The sequence below is a fragment of the Podarcis vaucheri genome (assembly GCF_965113315.1).
Source record: "Podarcis vaucheri genome assembly, chromosome: 16".
NCBI lineage: Eukaryota > Metazoa > Chordata > Lepidosauria > Squamata > Lacertidae > Podarcis > Podarcis vaucheri.
Genome location: NC_138754.1, coordinates 27,909,621 through 27,931,425, shown reverse-complemented (window position 1 = coordinate 27,931,425; position 21,805 = coordinate 27,909,621). Strand labels below are relative to the sequence as shown.

Sequence of the window (21,805 nt, the reverse complement as noted above, 5' to 3'; positions counted from 1 at the left end):
CAAAGTTGGCCCGGCAACTTGGAATACCTGGGTGCCACGATTTGGGACTTCGCTGGATGCCATGACCCTGGGAGGTTGTTAAGAACCCACAGGGGAAACACAGCACAGCACACAAGTAGGCTCGCACATCCTCTCATGCTCTGCTTACGCAATATGTATTTAGGATACCCGAGTGCTATAAATCAGGAGCCATAACTCCTGAGGTGCAATAATGCCAGACTTCCGCTTGCTGAGTTGCAACTGCAAGACCAGTTACGCCTGGCCTGAGACAAGGGTCAAGAAGGAACTGCTCTGTGGCCAAGTAGAACGCCTGACTCAGGGGCAAAACTAGGCTATATTTCACCTGGGTCAGACCCAGTTTGGCACACAACCAGCCATGCACATTTGCATACACACAGGCCTGGAGATTCAGTGGTGCCCCTCTGAAGGCTTCACCCAGAGCAAAAAAATCTGGCTAACTACGGCTCTGCGTGACTTAAGCATTTGTCCATGCACGTCCCTACTCAATGGTGACACGAGATCATGTGTGTGTGTTTGCAACAGTTGTACAAATGCTATGTGCATCCTTTGTTCCACACTTGGTCCTTTCTGGAATTATCCTGCTAATGCCTCTAATGCTGCGGCTTAGAATGAACTTTTTACCTTTCAACCCATTGACTCTCCGTAGGCTGTGGGAGGGACAGAGTTTTCGGACTTGGCTCTGGAAGCAGGGACAGCTTTACCACAAATTCATGGTGGCTAAGGCTGGCAATAGCTCCTAGACGAGAGTAGTTATTCCGCCCCCCTTCTTAATATTGAAACCCAACAGGGTCATCTAATGATACTGAATGGCACCAATACATTCAAAACAGTGCACAGAAACGATGGGACTCTCACAAGATGTGGCACTGGCAGCACATTGCAACAACTTTAAAAAGAGATTACACAAATTCAGGAAGGATAACAGCTCCTAGGGATGGTGGCTATGTACTGCTTCCAGTTTGGCACAGAGTCTCTCCATTTGGTCTCAGGTAGGCTACCGCTCTGCAGACCAGCTGGTGGGGATTACAAGGCTGTTATGTTCGGAGGCTTCTGGTTGGTCACCGTGGGAACACAATGCTGGACTAAATGCCTTGGTCGGATTTTGTTGACAGGCTCTTCTTACATCCGGATCACTCACCAGTTCCTCCACTTGCATAGATTCTCTCAAAGCTCTCAGCTTCCTAGGAAATCTAAATACCAGCACCTTAAATTTTACATGGCATGAGTTTGAGAAACCCCCCTGCTTTCCATGACTTGTTGCTGCTTCACCACTTTGCAGAATTGTTGATGGTAAAGTTTGGGTTGAACTGGAGCCAGATGTTTGACAAAGCATTTGCATCACTACAGAGATCCACTTTCAAGGCACAAGATTTCTGTAATATTATTTGGACTTGTGAATAGGCCCCAAAATAGCAGGGAGATTGTTGACCAGATTGTTCTTAAGTAACTTATGAAAATCCAAGCAATGGGTAGACACATGGTTATCTACCTCACTGACCACATGCTTTCAAGTGAAAGGGCACAGCCCCATTGTGTACATGCTCTGCCTAAGCCCCATTACAATGATGGGGAGTAAAAAAGTGTGCCAGCATGTTTGTGTGAGATGCTCAAAAGCTGCCATTCACTTTACTTTTTTCTAAGCCAAGCTGCTTGTTTCAGATTCATTCTCCCACTGCTGTACCATCCCTCCCGCCCCCTGCCAAAATCTTCACTATAGAGCCTGTGGTTTGTTTGTTTTTTAAAAAGTTTATCAAAACAACATTTACAGATTGACAGAGCTTTTAGAAAAGTAGAGCCTTCTGTTCCACTTCATTAAAAACATTTAAAGTTTTCAAACTCAAGAAAAGATGCTCAAATCAAAGTCCTGTGGCTTAATTAGTCAAAAGCTACTTTCTGAGCCCCTGATCTTAGGGGAGGGGATTCCTATAGCAATGTGAATAAATGAATGAAAGTAAAATGTTAGTGTTGATGAGGCTTTCTCTTTTCAGTCAGGAGAGTCATAACTGTGGCATAGAAAAGATATCCCAGGAGGAGGAGGAAGGTACAGGTCACTGGACTGATGCAGAACCACGAGGCAATGAAGTATACCATGAGTAAAGAAAGGAGAGTCCTGTAGCTTGCCAGAAACCGAAGGCTGACTCTTGGCTGTTGAATCTGCCCCAGCCTCTGCTGGCTCAGTGGGCTGTGCCTGGCCTTTTCCACAAGAGAGGGGTTGGTGAGATGGTAGCGGCAGAAGCTGCCAAGGAAGTTCTCCTTGGCACAGAGTCTCTCCATTTGGTCTGCAAACTAAGCATGGAGAGAAAAAAGTCAGTGCAAATAAGGAATGTTTGGTAAACAGTTATGTCTGAATGATGAGAAATTAAGGACCGACTTCTTAATAGGTTTTGTGAAGAGGTCTTCTTGGAAAGGACCTAAATCAGTCTATTCTGCCCAACACACAAGCCCACTTCCAGCTTCAGGAATGCAGTCAAAAGGAACTCCCTTTAATGCAGCTGTTCAGGAAAGCCAAAGGTAGAGAATAACATCTGTCATATATGTTTACAGCTGCCAAGAGCACCAGCAATTCCCCAAGCAGAGAATGTTGGCTTTCTTGGAGTGGGACTGATACCTTTGGGAACAGAGCACATCTAGGGTCTGATACCATTAAGGGGTGAAATTCATTCTCCAGCCTTTGCCACTGGACCAGGAGATCCACTGGGAGCCTTCATCCTACATCTTCCAGGAAGATGGTCACACAAAGGAGAGGACCAGCCTGGCCCCATTCATGGGCCAAAGCAGCTTGCTTCCTCCTTTACTACCAGGAAAAAGCCTCAGCTCCAATTGCTGTTAGGTCTGAGACTGAAGGGAGGGAAAGTCTGGCAGCATCCAGAAGATGAAGGGCTGTTGCGCTCTCTCTCTCTCTCTCTCTCTCTCTGTGTGTGTGTGTGTGTAAGGGTTTACGGTGGTATAGGATTACAGTGTGTTCCTTGCAAACTGCCTTGAAAAGCAACAGATTGAAATGAAAGGTGTCAATCTTCCGAACAGAAAGGAGCAGGGCAAGCATTGTGGAAAGAACACCCAGAGTGTAGCGTTTTGGACATATGGACTCAGAAGAGCAGCAAGGAGATTTTGCACAGCACTTACTCGTTCATTAATGGCTGAGGACAGCCGAAACAGCAGCCTCACAAGAGTGGTGCTTTCGTAACTTCGGATGGGCTGAAGCTCAGGATCTCCCTGGTACTCCACCTCAAACCTGCGTAGGCCATTGATGATCTAGGAGAACAGTTGCACTTTTAAGTTGTACCCTTAAAAGGCTTTGAGCTTCAAGACTTTTTTTACAAGGTGGCAGCTCTTCAAAATTTTAAGAGCTAAACAGGCTAGGCCATTGCAGACTCATTTAAGTCATAAAGGTGCTACAAGCAGAATTCAGGCAAGGTTACAGCAGCAGACCAAGACTGGCCTGCTTTTCAACCCCATTAGATCCAACTCTTTATCAGTTTTTCTTTTTGAAGTTAATAATCAAAGATGTATTATACAGTGGTACCTCTAGTTACAAATTTAATTCGTTCCAGAGGTTCGTTCTTAACCTGAAACTGCTCTTAACTAGAGGCATGCTTTCGCTAATGGGGCCTCTTACTGCTGCTCTGCTGCCAGCACACGATTTCTGTTCTCATCCTGGGGCAAAGTTCTCAACTTGAGGTAACTCTTCCAGGTTAGCGGAGTTTGTAACCTGAAGCGTTTGTAACCTGAGGCATTTGTAACTTGAGGTACCACTGTACCTCTTAGAGAGTTTTTGTGTTCTTTAATAGAATTCCTCTAACACTACTGGGGGGGGTGGGGTCTGGGGGTTGGCCTAAGCCTCTAAAACCTTTCCAAGGAGTGTTGAACAAGGGTTGTTTTGGCCCGTAATCTGGACTCAAATCTTCAGCTACTCACAAGATTACTGAAAAATTAATGTTGACTGCAGCCTAGCAAAACTAGCCAGGCCAGCCACCCTCTTACCTGGTACCTGCCAAGAGGTGTGAGAATCAGCCCATCTTCACTCTCAATGCAGTCTGGAAGCTGCTTCTTCCCATTCTTATCCTGAGCTGCCCCCCAGTTCAACATCAGCTGGCTCAGCTGGGCTTCATTCAACTGGCAAACATCAATTTGAAAATTAGTTTATATAAATAAAGGTAAAGGTAAAGATACCCCTGCCCATACGGGCCAGTCGTGTCAGACTCTAGGGTTGTGCGCTCATCTCACTTAAGAGGCCGGAAGCCAGCACTGTCTGAAGACACTTCCGGGTCACGTGGCCAGCGTGACGAAGCTGCTCTGGTGAGCCAGCACCAGCGCAGCACACGGAAACGCCGTTACCTTCCCGCTATAAAGCGGTCCCTATTTATCTACTTGCACTTAGGAGTGCTTTCGAACTGCTAGGTGGGCAGGAGCTGGGACCGAAAGACGGGAGCTCACCCCGCCGCGGGGATTCGAACCGCCAACCATACGATCGGCAAGTCCTAGGCACTGAGGTTTTACCCACAGCGCCACCCGCGTCCCTTGTTTATATAAATACTACACACCAAAAAGGCAAGCTGACACATCTTGACAGCTAAGTAGCCCAAACACACAGCAGCAAGTGCTGAAATCTCTCCATACAGTGTAAACCTGTTTCCATTTTCTCTCTTATACCATCTAAGCTACTTCAAACACTTGAGGCCAGAAAGTGGCATATCAGAGATAAGGCTGTGCAGAGAAGGGCAGGCTTGGGACTTGCACCACAGGGAGGGGTCAAATTCTGCCCCTCACTTTCTCTCTGATCAGTTTGAAGCTTAATAATAATTTTATTATCTGCCCATCTGACTGGGTTGCCCCAACCACTTCTTAGGACAGCAAAGCAGCCAACTCTCAGAAGTAAAGAGAGCTGTGAGCTCTCCAGGCGTGGAGACAAGATGCCTCAAAGTGAAGGCCATCACAAAAAAAATACTTTCATCATTTTCAAATGATGCTCTATGAACACTCACTTTCTCAAACGCTTGCCTCTCAAGTAATTTGCAGTTGCTACACAGAAAGAAAGCAAAATGTACAAAAGGGAAATCCTTAGGTCATCTGCTGTCTCCTGGGCAACCCTACTGCACCAAGAAACAGGAGAGCCAGCAGGAGGGAGCTACCTAAAAAGACAGGAGTTCAGTGCTGAAATCTTACTTCCAATATCCCTCTATGACTGGGTCTTAGGCAGCCAGACACATGTGTGACCCAGCCACCATGGCATGATGCCCAGAATGGTAAAGATTGCGTCATGTATGCATTGTGCCAGGCTGACTTACTTCCTGTTGCTCCTCGGCATAGCAGCCTGAAGGTTCAGGGTGTTTGTGTATACCAATATAAATGGAGGGAGAATGAAAAGACTTGACTTTGGTTCCCCTTCCCCCGCCCCCAATCCCATTCTCATGAGGGAATACAGCCCTTGACCCTGCAAAGGTCACCCATCCACAAATTAATCAGACCACCCTGCATTGCAAATAAACATAATTGGGATATATTTTGTTGCCATACCCGAAATATCTGACAAAAGTATTCCAGGGCCTTCTCCAAGTATTCATCGGTCTTTTTAATGCTGTCTTGCCCCATTTCGTCCAAGTCATTGCCTGTGTAGGAGCCGTTCAAGTCAGTGGAACCAAAGCGGAACCAGGAAAGAAAGGAATGGCTAGTTGTGGCCTCCACAGAGTGGTCTGATATGGATTTGGCTGTCTGCTGGGCCTGGCCGATGAGCTGGGACAATCGTAGCACCTGATGAAAGACAGCAAGTCAAGCAACTAAGGCAGAGGTCCCAGGAATATAAAGCTTGCCCTGACCAAGCAAGCAAGTGGCAGAGAAAGCATTGTGGGAAACAAGAGTCTTAAGAGATCTGAGACAAACCACGCCTCAGAATAAGTGCTGGTGGTTCTAGACTTCTGGTTCGCAAATCACTGGAAGTCACTATGGTGCAGTAAGGGAAGGCTCAATTTGCAGAGGTCCTGTCATGAAGAATCTCCGCTCTTTCAAACCTCCCAATTAAGCAACATGTTAGACTCAGCACCTGCAAGGCTACCAAGGCACACCTCCCAAAATGTCACAAGAACCACAAGTGGCAGCTTACCAGGCTCCTGACTTCCGGCCCAAACATCTGCTTGTACTGGAAGTCCTGTCCTTCAAGACCGTAGACATGGCTCTTCACCTTAAATGAAGCATCTGTGATGGTCGGAGCTCGGGATGACAGGAAGCTCCCTCCGAGAGACGAAGGGCTAATGAAGAGGCGGTGCTGGCGGTGAGGAAGGGCAAGGTCTGTTTCCAGAAAGAGCTGCTCTCCTGCAAAGGAAGGGTGGGAAGCAACACCTTTTACATCGTTGCCCCTATGTAATCTGCTGCAAGGTAGCCTTACTGCTAGCACCTTGAACTGGCAGCCCCAAAGGATGGGCTCTTAAGACCAATGATCAGCTGCCCTCAGGAGGCAAAGGTGTCAGCCGCCATGATGCGATATAGCAGCCTTCCACAGCCCCATTGTACACTATGGTTGTATAATGCTGGGGCTGGAGTCTAAACTATGCAGAGGACTCCAAGTTGAGGGAGGTTGCCATGTAGGATTTGGACTTGGGAGACTCTAAGCTTCTATTCTCACTGGGTCAGTGGCAGTGGCTCTCACACCAGGAGCTTTTTGGAAGGAATTTAGACAAGCAACCAAGCCAGCCAGATTTCTCACCTTCTCCACCCTGATGGCTTTTCCTATTTGCCAAAGGGAAAAGCAACAGACAGGTTGCTGAGGGAGACAGAAAGGGGGCAGGTTTCTCATGCTCTCTGTTTTACCTTTCTGGATCATTTCTGCAAGGTTGGGCTGAGCGAAAACTTTGGCCACCCTGAAGACCATCAGGGCATTCTTGGGGCTGACCAAGTCGGTGCGGAGAGCTCGGTTCAGGAAGCTGACAAAGAGCTTGGTGTACATCAACAAGTTCTCCTGAACAAAAGAGGCCCTTTTAAGAGAACACAAAGGGACATATTACATAGCCAGCAAGAGGACTGCCCTTTCCCTGCCACTGAGTAAGGTGGGCCTGCAGGATTATGCTGTGAGCACCTCCAAATTGGGAGAATGTGCATTCCAAGCAGGCAAGAATTTAAGGAGACGAGGCTTTGGTTACAGCTTCTCTTCTTACTTCCATGACAATGACCTTCACTAATAAGGGCAGAGCAGGAATCGGGGACAAGTCTGATACAGCAAAGCTTCTCCACGTGGGCACCCACAACCACTGCAGTCACCCGCAAATCAAAACAGGGACACAAGTGGCCACCAGTGGCAAAGGGTCACTGCCCAGATCAGACCTTTTGTATTCCAAACCATTTGGAGGGGCACCAGGTTGGGGAAGGCTGGCCTGGAACCATCATACACAGCTCTCAACCTGCTTACTGCAGGAACTGGTGAGTTTCCCCTCCATCTGCAGTGACTCAGACCATCCTAACACTTACCATTTCTCTGGTACGCTGCGAGGCAGGGATGACTCGGCACTCGGAAGGGGCTTCTCAGGCGCATATCTCCAAGGCTGCAAGTAGCTCAGCCACATCTCCAGTACCTGGGACAAGAAGATTAGTTTTTATTACAGTTGGTTTCACTGCACAGTTGTGTTCAGCAACTAGTTTCCCTGAACTTGTGGACTTTGTGAAGATTTGGATCAGCAGCCTTGTCCTACTGGCTTTCCCAACCACTCAACACATACAGAGATGACAGAGTCAGAAGTGGAAACGGTGGTGGTGGTGATGAGCGGGTCTTTCGGCTAGCACAAAAAGGCTTCCTTGTCAATCTGTGCCGACTTACCTATGCTATCCATGCAGCCCTTAGCACTTGTGATGAGGTGCAGGTGCAAAACAGTTTTGAAAACCAGTGCTGGCCTTTTTATAAAAGCAACAACAGACAAATTCCAGGTGATGCTTATCCACTGGGATGCCAGCCCAGACACCTCTTGGCTTTCTAAGCCTTTGGCAAAAAGATTGTATCATTTTCATGCTTTTTCCTTTGCTTTATGAGGACTAGAAACCTGATCCTGCTTTTTTTAAAAAGGCCACATTCCCAAAATTTACAAGAATAAACCACTCTGCATCAGAGGTCACAATCTGCAAATCATGCTGCACTCACATGTTTGATGATCACATTGAATGGAAAAAAATATATAAATCTGCATGTTGGAAAAAATTGGCCCTAACACTCTCCTCTCTTCAGCACAGTCCACACAAAACAGAAAATTCAACGGAGGTACTTACAGCTCTGAATGAAGCATCCAAGGGCCAGTGACCAAAGCAGTGCTGCAGAAATATGTAGAGTTTTTGCTGAACAAACCGGGGAATCACAATCCTGCAAACACATGAGAGGTCCCCGCAAAATAAGCAAAGCAGGAGGCAAGAATAACATTTGGGTATGGAAACAGAGAGGCTTCTCCAGCTCAATGTACCATACAGGAGAGGTCAACTCTATGCATGCTATGCATGCTCTATGCATGGAGGCTGTGAAATGTGCTTAGTTTCTTGGTTTATGCAGAGAGGGAATCTGTGATTTTTATTCCATTCTCTTCTTCTAGGAACAGAGATAGGATTCATGGAACAGAAAAATCATGAGAGCTGGCCCTCTCCTGCACGTTTACTCCCTGGTGCACAGGGTGCTGACCTGAACGAGCCTAGAACAAACCTACCTCTTGAATTCCTCCAGCGGGCTGGCAGTGTGGGAATGCCCAGAAGGAGAAACTGGATCCGGCTTCAGGCTGTTGCTGAAAGCATGGAGGTGCTTCACGAGTAGCCGGATGACCAAGACGTGCTCCTCCGTCGGCTTAAACGACTCCTGGATCGGAAGCAGAAGCAAGAGGAAGAGGAGTAGGAGAAGAGGAAAAAGGAGTAAGTCCTCTCCCTGCCAGAAAGGAAGGCCAGGAGGGAGGAGGGGGTGGAGAGAAAGGGCAAAGAGAGCTGAAGCGCTACAGAGCAGAGCAAAGAGGTGTCCGCAGACCCTTTAGTTTAGTTCCTGGCCAACCAAATCGCAGAAGTGAAGGGTGTCCCACACTTCCATCCTGAGTGTAGGAAGGTAATTTCGCCTACTGCTGAGAAGAGCGTGAGCAACTCATTCCAGTACAGTTCTGACTTAAGTTGCCCAGGGCTGTTCACAAAGTGGCTCAAGCTACTTTGCCTTCCTGACCACCCTCAGGGCATCCGCCGCCACCGCTCGTCCCGCAGAAAGCACAAGCACAGCATCCACCCACCAGCCAAATGTTGCCAGTGAAGCTTTGCAATCACGGGATAAGAGAAAGGATCCCCTTGTGGACTGAGGAAAGGTTAAGGAACAGGAAGCAGAGACTGGGAACGAATTAAGACAGTTCTCCCAATGGCGGAATGAAAGAAACAGGGTCCCCAAAGGAGGACAGGTACTTTTTAACTTGTTCATAAAACGCCTATGGAGTTTAGGGGTAAGTAGTGAGGAAGGAAGGTTTGTTCATGATACCGAATTGTTCAGGGTGGTTAAAACAAAAAGGAATCGTGAGGAGCTCCAAAATGATATCTCCAAAATAGGTGAATGGGCAGTTGGATGACAAGTGCATTTCAATGTAAGCAGCATTAAGTGATGCACATATCGGGGTTAAAAACCACACACCCCAATTCCACCAATAAGCTCATGAAGTCTGAACTGGCAGTGGCATACTATGCACTTCCCCTTTGCTGCTCCACCTTAGGCAGCAAAATGCCTTGGAATAGCCCTGCCAAATGTGGCTGGACTTCCGACCTCCATCAGCCCCAGTCACAATGGCAAACAACAGGATTTGCAGGGCAGCAATATTGCAAAAGCTAAATGTTTCCCCCTCTAGTGAGGGGAAAACTGCTTTGCTATGCTTAAACTGAGAATCCCAGCTGATCAAGATTTTTCTCCCTTCTCAAAATATTTGGTATGACTGTGGACAAGGTGTAGCCATGCACCTAGGTCCTAGTCTTTATTACCTTATTATTATTACCTTGAACCCTGAGGTGGAGAACACTCCTTTCTAGGGCCCACCACAATTCCGGTGAAGAGGCCTATTTTATAGGAGGGATGGGAGTTAATACACTAAAAATCTCACCTTTGGGGAGGAGATTCACGAGGTGATCCCAACACCGCAAACTCCTAATAATTCCCAGCATCTAAGATGATGCTGTAACCACTTTTTAAATCATGAGGACTAGAAAGCTGCTCTTGAAAATAATATAAAGGCGGGATCTTCACGGCTGAACACCACACACAATGCCTTTTTGACTGGCCCCCGTCACCACCAAGGAATTGAAGGGATGAAGGAAAACAAAGAACCAATCCCAGCAGCCATGATCTGTGCATGCACATTTTCGTTGCGATCTGCAAACATGCAGTCCCCCAAATGAGTCCTTTCAAGCTGTCTATGGGGTTTTTAGCCCTGTGCAGCTGCTCTTAACTTGAAGCGGATTATGATGGTGTATGTATGTGTTTTTATTAAAAAGACACCCACATACACACTTAATCAGGGCAGGACTAATGCCGTCCCCAAGCTCCTCTTTCATCGACAGGAGCAAGGTGAGAAAGCAGCACACAGCCCAGTTAGCAAAGCAAACGTCTGTGGCAAAGGGGTGCTCCAAACCTCTCCTTTCATCAAGACTTGCAAGCAGACCCCGGTGCTCTTCCTAATCCAGGGATGGGCAGCATCTATAACCCTCCAGATATTGCCGAGATTCCCAGCAGTCCATGTGGCCAATGGTCAGGGAGGATGGACCTGGTAGGCAGTCTGGAGGTTCTCCACAGCTTCCCCACCGGTTCTAAGCTAGGCTGGGCCTTAAAAGGCTTCATCTCTTCTCTGCAGTTATCACCCAATGGAGTTAAGAGAATAGAAGCTGCTAGCTAAATGGCTTTTGAGCTCAAGCTCGTGACCAGCTGATCTAACTGGACATACTCCTTTCCTAGCAATGCTGTGGCAGCTTCTGACACACTCAAAGTCACCAGACTCTGGCAACTCCATAGAAAGGAGAAGCCCGATACATTTACCCCTCCTTTTGTGGGTGGAGCATCGCAGGAGGTTGTTGCTGCCTAGGGTAAGGAAGTGGGAGAATGAGCGAGCTTTGGGAAAATCCATCACCTGGACTTGGCATTGTTTTCTGTGCTCCCTGAGAAATAATAGGCACACAGGAGCAGGCCCACGTCTCACTCTCAAAATCCTCTTTACAACAGCAGCCCCACAGAATGTACTTTTCCACACCCCCAATGTCTGCCCACACCACACTGCAAACTGCAGGAAGGATCTTTTCTTTTTAATTTTTAGACAAATAAAATGAAATGGCGGGGAGGGAGAAAGAAAGAAAAGAAAACTGAAAATACTTGGTATGTGTGGAGGGCCTGGAAGCTGGATTGGGCAGGATTACTGCGGTGGGCACTGGAGATACTGAGCCGGTATTGGAGAACCTCCAGCTGAGAGACACAACACAAAAGGGGGGGGGCAGGAGGGGTAGAAGAGGCAAACGCAAAAATGGAAAGAAACAGGGGGGAAAACAACCAGTGAGAATGAGCCCAGGAAGAAGGAGGGGACAAGGAAAAAAACAAAAAAGCAAAACCCAAGAATGAGTCACAAATGAATGACAAATGCAGGCAATGTGAAGAGGGACACACAACAGCAGCAACACATCTTTGGTGCAAAATAGCCTCAAGCAAAGTCTGACAGCCCCCCCCCCCTTTTCTGACGTTGCGCAAACATTTTCAGGCTGCAAGCTCTTCTCTGCAACCCAAACGCCAAGGTGTTTTGGCAGCGAGGGACAGCAGAGAGGTATTAGGCAGTAAGCGCTGGGGGCTCCTGGATCGTGGGCTTATCAGAAGTGTTTGGCTCAAAATGGCAAAACTGGAGAGAAGCTGGGACTTCTCTCTACCCAGCAAGGCAGTTCTTACACACATTTTGGCTCCTGGAACTGTGGAGGTGGTTCGAGACTTTGCAGCAACAGTTGGAATTTAACGTCAACAAATGGATTCTGGGAAACCCAAGTCACAGTTATGAGTATCAAGATTTACCAGGACTTTCCCAATCAGCTTTTGCATAGTGTTTGTGGCCTTCTGTGTGTGTCCACAAACAAGCGCCACTGGGCTCTGGCAAAGCAGCCACACAAGGAGTCCTGCACCTGCACCTTGTGCTGGGCGTGCGCTAATCTGATCAAGGGTATACCAGGCCAGGCCAAGCCAAATTCAGGTAAAAGAAGAGGCAAAGCAGCTGCAGGTGAGGATGCAACAAATCAAGGGCACGTAGCCTGGTATAAACACCAAGGATTTCAAGCCACAGGGAGCAAAGGCTCCAATGCAAACATCCACTCTGCCTGGGCTGCGGAATATGCAACTGTGAGCCTGGAACTCATGATTCCCTATGAAAACATTAAGAGAAAATATTCAAGTCAGCCTCCAAAGCTGATCAGTTGGGGGAGGGTGGAGAGAGGGAAGGCCGTTTTTGCCACAAGAGAGTGAAAGGCAAAACAAAGTGCATGTATTCAGCCCCAAGACTGTATACATGGCAAATCTGGATCTAAGTGGGCCGATCCCCAGGCCCTGCTTTTCCTAAATCTCTGGCCCTGGACTCTCAAATTTAGAAATGCAGCGCAGTAGCAGCTGGCGCTAGAAACTGTCACAGATATTAAAATATGGGATGCAAACAGAATACACACAACCAACAATGATGCCATGAGCCTCCTTCCCTGCAACAGCATGTGGAGAAACACAAACAGGATGGCAAGTGAGCATGAGACGGGGAGGAAAGGAAAGACGGGCATTTTCGAGGAAAGAAGAAGTGGAGTTAACTGTATACAATGTCATGCACACTCAGAAATACTTTGCTGAGAACTGCCAAGCATATGGGCTTCAGTAGATGACAGGTGCAGTTGATTAACATATGACTGTTTGGGGCTGGTGGCTTTACTTTTTAAGTGATTTTACTCACATATATTCCCAAGACTTTAGGGTGAAGGATGTGTGTATTTGTGAGTCTAGAAATGCAGTAAAATTAAGTAAGAGCTGATGCCACCGCATTCAGAAAGGAAAGTGTGACGTTTTCAGTTCAAATCCTAACTAAAGCAAGCCCTCAGACCCCACTGCTGGCAATACAAGGGTGTTTTTATTTACTTGCAACATTTTTACACCATCAGTGGAAGAAAAAATTATCTGGCTGAAATACAGAAAGGAAAATGCAAAGCATAGCACATAAAATCAGAAACAAATTTTAAAACACCACCAGAATAAAACCTGCGATAAAGAAACCAAGTATCTACAAAGCACTAAAACTTGGGTTTAAAAAGGAAACTGGAAATCCTGGGAAAACAGAAAGTTCTTCACCTAGTTCTGACAAATCTGCATTTCAGGGGACATGTGAGCATCTCTTTCCCAAGAGAGCATTCAATGACTGGAGAGCCACCATCACAGAGGTCCTTTCTTACATAACTAACTGCATCCCCATTTTGGCCACCTGGGAGAAGAAGAGCTCAGCATCCCACAGCCAGGCTCTCCTGAGATCCAGGCACACCAGCAGAAATATCCACCTAAGGCCTCTGGAATATGAATCCATTCACCTCCAGGTCTCCCCACACTTGCAGAGCAGAAAGTCCACACCTCAATGGGAAATGATCCAACCACAACAAGAGGAAAGATGTTGATTCTCTTACACTCAAGACTACCATCCCTCTGCCTGATCAAGGGTGTGTCCTGCTGATATCCATGTTGGGGCGAAGATATGCTGGGGCAGCCCCCATGGCTGCCACGAAGTCCTGAACTACCACGGAAGTTGAAACTATCCCAACATGAAATCAGAGATGGTCTCTATCAACTCAGGCAGGGAGGTGGGTGGGTGGTGTACCAGAAGAATTCCCAATCTGCCCCAGGTTCTCTATGCAAGAGATTCCAGGTTAGCATTAGAGTAATACTAAACCATGGGTAGGCAAACTAAGGCCAGGGGCCGGATCCGGCACAATCGCCTTTTAAATCCGGTCCGTGGATGGTCCGGGAATCAGCGTGTTTTTACAGGAGTAGAATGTGCCCTTTTCTTTAAAATGCATCTCCGGGTTATTTGTGGGGCCTGCCTGGTGCTTTTACATGAAGTAGAATGTGTGCTTTTATTTAAAATGCATCTCTGGGTTATTTGTAGGGCATAGGAATTTGTTCATATTTTTTTCCAAAATATAGTACGGACCCCCCACAAGGTCTGAGGGACAGTGGACCGGCCCCCTGCTGAAAAACTTTGCTGACCCCTGACCTACTGAGTTCTTGCAACAACCACAGTAAACATTATCAAGTTTGAAATAAATTCCTAAAGCAAACAAAGCTAAGGTTTAGGGATGGCCCTTTACAGCTCCCAGCCTGCAGGCAGAGAACCTTCAGTGAAGTATGATTGTTATTTGGTATACTGGTTTGCTGTTGTTATTTCATTCTGTAACTCTGTATTGCTCCCCCTCTTTTTTCTTTGTTACTTATCTGTTTTTTCAGTGTCTTCATGTTTTTGTAAACAACAAAAATTCAATAAAAAGTTGCACTGGAGAGCAATGTTTGCCTTTCCCTAGCATCATCATTAGGGCCTGCCAAAAACTGCCTACCAAATTCATGTCTTTCCTCTCAGGCAGTTTTAACTATTTCTAACTCGAACAACACAGACATTCCAAGACATGCAATGCTCACAGCCTGCATCTGCGGGAATCGAGCTTCCCTCGGCTTTGACATAAAGCAAAGCCATTCTCCATTGACTGGAACTCCTCTCTCGAGTGCTGATGTATCAAAGAAGCCCACTTCAACCCCAGCTTGCTTTTATTTAAGTGCCAACAGCCTCTCCTCGCTCAGCAGCTCTTGTCATTAAGCAGAGAACAGAGCTAGGCAGCAGCAGTTGCATTTCCCTGCAGTCCCTCAAACTGGCAGGCCAGCAAGCGAGAGATGCCCAAGCTCAGGCCCTTACCTTGATGTGAGGGGACTGCATTTTCTGGTACATGTCCAGGGAGTAATGATGGAGCCACATTTCAACAAAAACCTAGGAAGAGAAGAACTTGTTCACCTGCCCGAATAGGGCCAAAGAACCTACTACAGCAGTAGCCAGAGCCGGCCTTTGGAGGGATTTCTGCTCCTGGGGTCTGGTCTGAAGCTGTTTCAAGACATAGCTCAGTGTTGGATGTGGCAAGTTCAAAAAACCAAGTGGTCAGGTACGTTTGTGCTAGCTGACTTGTCCCCCACCCCAGATTAGGGATCTACAGAGCTTGGGATTCTGGGGCAGGGAAACAGCAGAAAGGTACTAAAAGGCACATAACTGCAATGAAGGCCTACCCCTAAAACCCTTTTTGATTACTTGAACCCCTCAGAAAAAAAAACAATTTAATCAGATACACCTCTGTAACCTTCCAGATATTGTTGGATTCTAACTCCCAGCAGCCCACATGTCCAAAGGGGATGGAGATGGGGAGTTGTAACCCAGCAACACTTGGGAGGGAGACAGGCTCCCCCTCTCCTACAGGCAAAGCAAACGCTTCTTTTTCTTAAAGGTGTGTTTCCCCAGTTCCCCAGGCCCCGCCCAGAAGTAGGCCTGGTATTCTACAATTGCCTGTCCCCCACCCTGCTGAGCTAAAGCAATATCCCCGAAGAGCTTGCAGCAACAGCCAGGCAGAGCAGCTGCTGCACCACAGCCTCCTTCCCTCCTGGACACACCTGAAGCATGGTTTCCGATCTCCAGATCTCCTGGGAAGCAGGGTCTGCATTCACCGAAGTCTGGTGAGCAACATGTCTTTTTAGAAGGCTTGCTGGATGCATCCCGTAGGAGCTGAACGACATTGCGGGAGATCTAGACGGGAGGAGAAAGAAAAGACACAAGTTAGAAACCCCCCAAAAGGGTCACCCAAACAGGATAGTAGTCAGGGTTGGGCCTAAGGACAAAGTGGAGCAGGGGAAAATCTGCACCATGGCCTCCATCAGTGTAGAACAGCATTTTTTATTTTTTTCCCCTCCCCAAAATTGGGTTTAGTCTCCATTTCGGATGGGAATTTAGAATTCAGCTACTCAAAGCTTCATTGCAAGAGCAGAGCTATAGTGTTGGCTGGGATATAGAGATGACTCCTGCTACCATCTTTGTACACCGTGAACCTGTAATCTGGAAAACTAGGACAAGTACTCACCGGGGAGCAGGTGATGGGACGGCCCCTCCTGCTTCGGAAGAGGAGGGGGGTGGAAGAACAATCCCTTCTGTGGGCAGGAACCACTTCAAGTACCGATCCACTAGGACAAAGTAAGCACTGTTGGACATGCTGATATGATAGGCCGTGGAGATGTTCTGAAACACAGAGGAGAGAGAGAGAATCCCAAGTCATTCCTCTTGTGGTATCAACTCAAATAGAGAACTTTATGGGTAAGCCTAAAAAATTCAAGCTACTCAAAAGGATAATTTTCTATCACACTATGCCCGGCTCCTCTTCTGTTTTCCTCTGGAGGAGCAGTCCTCTATGACGGTAGCTCCCGCCAACAGCCTGGAATGGTCCATGCCCAGATTTTACCACCCTCTCTGCTGTTTTGTGAGAAACGAACCTGGTACACAATGTGCTACAGTGAGAGTTCAACAACAGAGGCAGTGAGGACTGCTAGGAAGGAGCAATTCTGCAGGGCTCAGTCCCCCTCTCCCCACTTGTTTAGCAACCCTACACCCCTGCCACTCTCTTCTTAGTGCAAAGCATTCAGGTGACAAGCTGAAATGGTTAAGCACACTTTAGTGCCAAGGGAAAGACCGACAGGCAGAGTATTTCAAGCACTTTAAGAAGCTATTTATACAAATATTGACTTTACACCACCAAACATCATGGCAAGTGTGGAGGGGGAGGGAGAGGTGGGTCAACAAGGGATAAACCACAAGAGGCATGAAACTATGCTGCAACTTCTCATCTCATTTGCATAGCAGACAGTAGGCAATGCACTGAAAGAAGCAGCTGCCTTTTTGCTTACCTTCGGTGTAATCAGGCTTAATGCAAAGTAGAACATGTAATATTCAAAGGGATCTGGCAGTAGAGTCAAGGATAAAGTCCAACAGAAAACATGAAGAAGCATCAAGTCTTGGCCATTCAAGACCATCCAATGAAGTGTCTATAGTCAGTGTTTTATTCTATTCTCAAGATTTGGGTGTGAAGGTGGGAGTGCCCCTTATTGTTAAACACTTTATCAACATGGCAAGACACTTAAAAATGCAGCTAAAACAGAAGGAAAAACATCTAAGGGAGAAATCCAAGACAGACGCTGAGAAAGATCAGAGTTTGCAGGCTGCAGCCATGCAAAGAACCAAAATGACTTCCCTCCACAATAGTGGGGAAACTGGTGGGAGTGTAACAATCCGCTTGTTCCCCAGGCTTCTAAGAGCTGGCAGAGCATGGGCTTTCCATGCAATTTATCTTCACCTGGAGGAGCCACTCATATGCAATCGCCTTGGAGCAGCTTGTGTGGCAAGCAGTTTTGAAAAGTTTGTGTGGAATGTGCAGCCGCTGGCCCCTTCTCATGTAATTTGGGAGAGGGAACACAACTTCCATCCAGGGCCTTGCTAAGCGGAGGGCAAAGAAATCAACCTGGAAAGCTGCAAGAATCAGAATGGTCTCCTTCTCACCACTGACTGTTTGGCATCACTGAACTACTGCAAGATTTGTGCCCCGCCCCAAACATACACACAGCATGAAGACAAATGATACTGGGCTTATTGCCCAAAGGATACTAAGGGCCAAGTTCAAGCTCAGGCCTCCAGATGGAGGAAACTGGACTTTGTTGTGGTACAAAGAACATTCTGGTAAAATCCGCTCTTGTATTGAGGCTTTCACTGGGCCCTGAAACGAACAATGGCATGATTAGACACAAAATACAGACCTTATGACTGAAACAGCCCTTAAGGTGTACAAACATTTGTCCCCCTGAGATCTGAGGTGTGGAAAGCCAATAACCACTTCTGGAGCCCTAAACCTTCCCCTTCTGCTCTGTTGTAGCCCAAGAGTTTAAGGCTTCAGCTCCCACTGCTCAGCAAGCTGAGGAATAGGCAGAATCTGTGCGCCGCAGAGAGCGGAAAAGGTTTCAAGCTTACCATTTTAATCTCAACACGTTCATATGAAATCAGTGGGACTTCCGCATAAAGGATTAGGAACTTACACTGCCTATTTTATCCTGGATTCAAAGTGGTAGTGTGGATCTTATCACCTCCTTTCCTAGATACTTACAGGAAGGTAGGAGACAGAGAAATCGTATCTGTACTCTTCAGCTTGGAGCTTGTAAACCAACTTCATCATTGGGCCTCTACCAAAAAAAGGCAGCAAGAGAGAAAACATTCAGAAGGATAGGGGGTATAGCCTTGGAACCACATCAGAGCTCTTCCCACCGCCCTCCTGAATAAAGAGGTTTACCCAGCATCAAGAAAGTCCAAGGCAATGTTGTACTCAGTAGGGTTTGCCCGTCCTTGTAAACAACGGAGGTTCCAACCTAAAATAATGCCATCTAAGCTGCCAAAGATGCTCTCCACCAGCCAGGGAAAGATGGCATGAAGTTCCTTCCAAGGGAAGAGAAACAGAAAAGCTCAAAACAAAGATATACATTGTTTGACTCAAAGACTTCCCAGGGGCTCCAAACCACAGAAGGCATTTTCTGTCTAGAAACCAATCTGTGCCAAATTTACTATTCCCAGGAGACCCAAGACTGACAGTTAGTGGAAATACTGGACAAAACCTGACAAGCAGACATCAGCAAAATGGAAGTGAATTCCTCAAGTCAGTTCCTCTCTATTTCAGTTTGTCAATTTGATTTGTAGTTGTGTCTGCATTTACACATGAGGTTGCTCTGGGTTCTTTCATGTTTTCTCTCCATTAGGCAGGAGTGAACAGGGCAGTCTGCCCTACCCTGACAACATATATATTTTATCAGAGAAGGTCAATACATTCCAAAGAAGAACAACAAGGAAATATTATAGGCCTGAACAAGTAATGAGCCTTCTACCTTGGCAGGAAAATCTTCAATGACAGTCACAAGATCATGGCACCTCTGAGCGAAAGGCTTGTTCAGACAGTCAGCCTTTAAGCTATCCTGTTTTAAACAGAAGAGAAAATAAATATACCTCAGACAAAGCAAAGAACCCTTGATCAGTCACTTGTAAGCAGGTCATTCCCAACCTGATCAAACTGAGATGTGAAGAACCCAGGCCCTGGTCTACCCACAATACTGATATGAGTTTGCCAAGAACCAGCAGGAGGAGCCCCTTTCCCAGGTCTCCACCCTTCCAATATGCAAAAGCAGCTCTGAAACTCAAGGCAAAACAGCACAGAGATCAACTGCTGTGAAACCCTCTTACTTACCAAGAGGTAACTGTGCTGAGGAAAGTGATGGGCAGTCATCTCCGTGCCTCGGATATGGCCAAATGGTGGTGTCATTTCAGCAAGCTGCCAAGAGGAGAGAAAGAAAGGCCTCAAACTGGGACCTCAGCCTTGTTGGTTGATACCATTCATTATATGCTGCATAGCTGGAGATGCCTCAGCCTCCTGACCTGAATGTTATCATCAGCTCTGCTCCTGGATGTAACTGGGTGTGTGTGAGAGAGAAGAGTGCTCTGGGGTGGCTCAAACAGTGATGCCATCAAAGCCCCTCCTGTGAGGATTCTGACTGCCAACAAGTTACCCTGTCTGAAAGGAAGAGTGTGTGGCAGGCACTGCCCTGGATGTTGCCACCTGCACTTGGATCTGACAAGGTGGGCAGCGTTTGAGACTCCCATTGTTCTAGGTGCGTTTTGTGATAAGGAATTTCATTAGCGTGAGCAGCTTCCAAGGTCTGGGCACAGTGCTGCACCTATGATTTCAGATTAAAACTGCAGTGGAAGGAAAGGAGGACCTTTCTCTACCTCCCCACTTCCAGCCACTCTCTGAAGACTGGAGAAAATACCCTCATAAGAATACTGGTTAGGGGGGGGAGCTTGGCTTTGGATTTGTTTTTTGCAGTCTTCAGATGAGGACTAGAGCATGTGAAAAATGAACATAAGATTTCAGCTGCAGTTCATTCATTTGCAGCTTTGTATTGTTATTTTTTAAAAAGCACCTAAACATTCTGTTGTTGCACTCGTAACCTAGGTTTAAGGTGCTGTTTAGCTCCTAGCTTTCATAAATCAGCTTCTAACACTGGAGGCGGGGTGCTTCACAAGAGCAGCTACTCTTTACCAAAAGCAAGGCACCCTGAAACACCACTAGCGGTGGCTGCAGTTTTTAAAACCTTGTGCTTGAGCTTGCTTCTCCCTCCATTCTCCCTCACATTCCTTTTCCCTCGTATGGTATGTCTGGGGTGTGTGGGTGTGGGTGTGTGTGCGTGTTAAGAAGCTGCTTGCTGGCAATATATATATATATATTGCAAGCAAGCAGCTTCTTAATGCAGCACGGATTTTTGTAAGCTACTCTGGTGGCATTCATGCCCGAGCCCTTAAGCCAAAAAATGCAAACAGCAGCATATAAATATCTCAAGTAAACAAACAACACTTTCGAAAGACTTTCTGCTGTTTAGCCGCCGCCTTAGGCGCGGAGAGGCCTCCAGGGCACGAAGCCCGCCAGGAGGGAGGCGGTGAGGCTGCTCAGCCTGCGCCGACCGAAGGGACTTGAGCCTCTCTGGGCCACGGCGGGACTTTCTCCCGAGTAACCCTAACCAGAAGAAGAGGCAGCTCAGGGCCTGCCTCGCATGGCTTTTGTGACAACGTGCCGGGCCTCTCCTCCGCCTCCTCAACGAGGCCACCCGCCGCCGCTCACCTACTCCCGCCTCCGGCATTTCAATCCCACCGCCTCTCCGCTCTGTCCGCCGCCAGGCAGGGCGCAGACCAAACGCGTCAACAACGCCCCAGCACGCCCCTCCCCTTAGGGACTACAACCGCGGGTGCACTAAAGTGACGCAGCGAGACAGACCCGCGCGCCGAGAACGAGCTCCTAGACTTCTTAACAGGGTAGAGTGGCACGCGCATCGCCTAGTTTCCGGGTCGGAACTGTCCCCGCCCCGCCCCCAGTCTCTCTTCGCTCTGCTCCTCTTATCTGTTTCACACAGGCAGTCCAAGAGGCAACTAGATCGATTGAACGTGCCCAAGCATCAGCACGTAGCCTGAAGGAATGTTGTTGTTTAGTCGTTTAGTCGTGTCCGACTCTTCGTGACCCCATGGACCAGAGCACGCCAGGCACTTCTGTCCTCCACTGCCTCCCGCAGTTTGATCAAACTCATGCTAGTAGCTTCAAGAACACTATCCAACCATCTCATTCTCTGTCGTCCCCTTCTCCTTGTGCCCTCCATCTTTCCCAACATCAGGGTCTTTTCCAGGGAGTCCTCTCTTCTCATGAGGTGGCCAAAGTATTGGAGCCTCAGCTTCACGATCTGTCCTTCCAGTGAGCACTCAGGGCTGATTTCCTTCAGAATGGAGAGGTTTGATCTTCTTGCAGTCCATGGGACTCTCAAGAGTCTCCTCCAGCACCATAATTCAAAAGCATCAATTCTTCGGCGATCAGCCTTCTTTATGGTCCAGCTCTCACTTCCATACATCACTACTGGGAAAGCCATGGCTTTTACTATACGGACCTTTGTTGGCAAGGTGATGTCTCTGCTTTTTAAGATGTTGTCTAGGTTTGCCATCGCCTTTCTCCCAAGGAGCAGGCGTCTTTTAATTTCGTAACTGCTGTCACCATCTGCAGTGATCATGGAGCCCAAGAAAGTAAAATCTCTCACTGCCTCCATTTCTTCCCCATCTATTTGCCAGGAGGTGATGGGCCCAGTGGCCATGATCTTCGTTTTTTTGATGTTGAGCTT

The 21,805-nt window shown here is 47.5% G+C and overlaps 1 protein-coding gene across 2 annotated transcripts; it reads right to left on the bottom strand.

The window, feature by feature from the left end:
* Positions 1-1,747: 1,747 nt before the first annotated feature.
* On the bottom strand, positions 1,748-20,897 carry SMPD4 (sphingomyelin phosphodiesterase 4). Of its 2 annotated transcripts, XM_082203112.1 has the most exons (20): positions 20,767-20,897; positions 19,339-19,422; positions 18,983-19,069; positions 18,397-18,539; positions 18,214-18,289; positions 17,721-17,829; positions 16,967-17,019; positions 16,150-16,304; positions 15,686-15,818; positions 14,946-15,017; positions 11,357-11,446; positions 8,691-8,836; positions 8,266-8,356; positions 7,477-7,580; positions 6,823-6,986; positions 6,119-6,327; positions 5,536-5,769; positions 4,003-4,134; positions 3,145-3,273; positions 1,748-2,307 (listed from the first exon to the last, which is right to left on the bottom strand). In XM_082203112.1, the coding sequence occupies exons 2-20, from the start codon at positions 19,411-19,413 to the stop codon at positions 1,981-1,983; spliced, it is 2,529 nt and encodes an 842-aa protein (XP_082059238.1). In that variant the 5' UTR covers positions 19,414-19,422; positions 20,767-20,897; the 3' UTR covers positions 1,748-1,980. The 2 variants fall into 2 exon arrangements, with proteins under 2 accessions (XP_082059238.1, XP_082059239.1); XM_082203113.1 differs by lacking the exon at positions 11,357-11,446 and having other exon boundaries at positions 20,767-20,896.
* Positions 20,898-21,805: the final 908 nt, after the last annotated feature.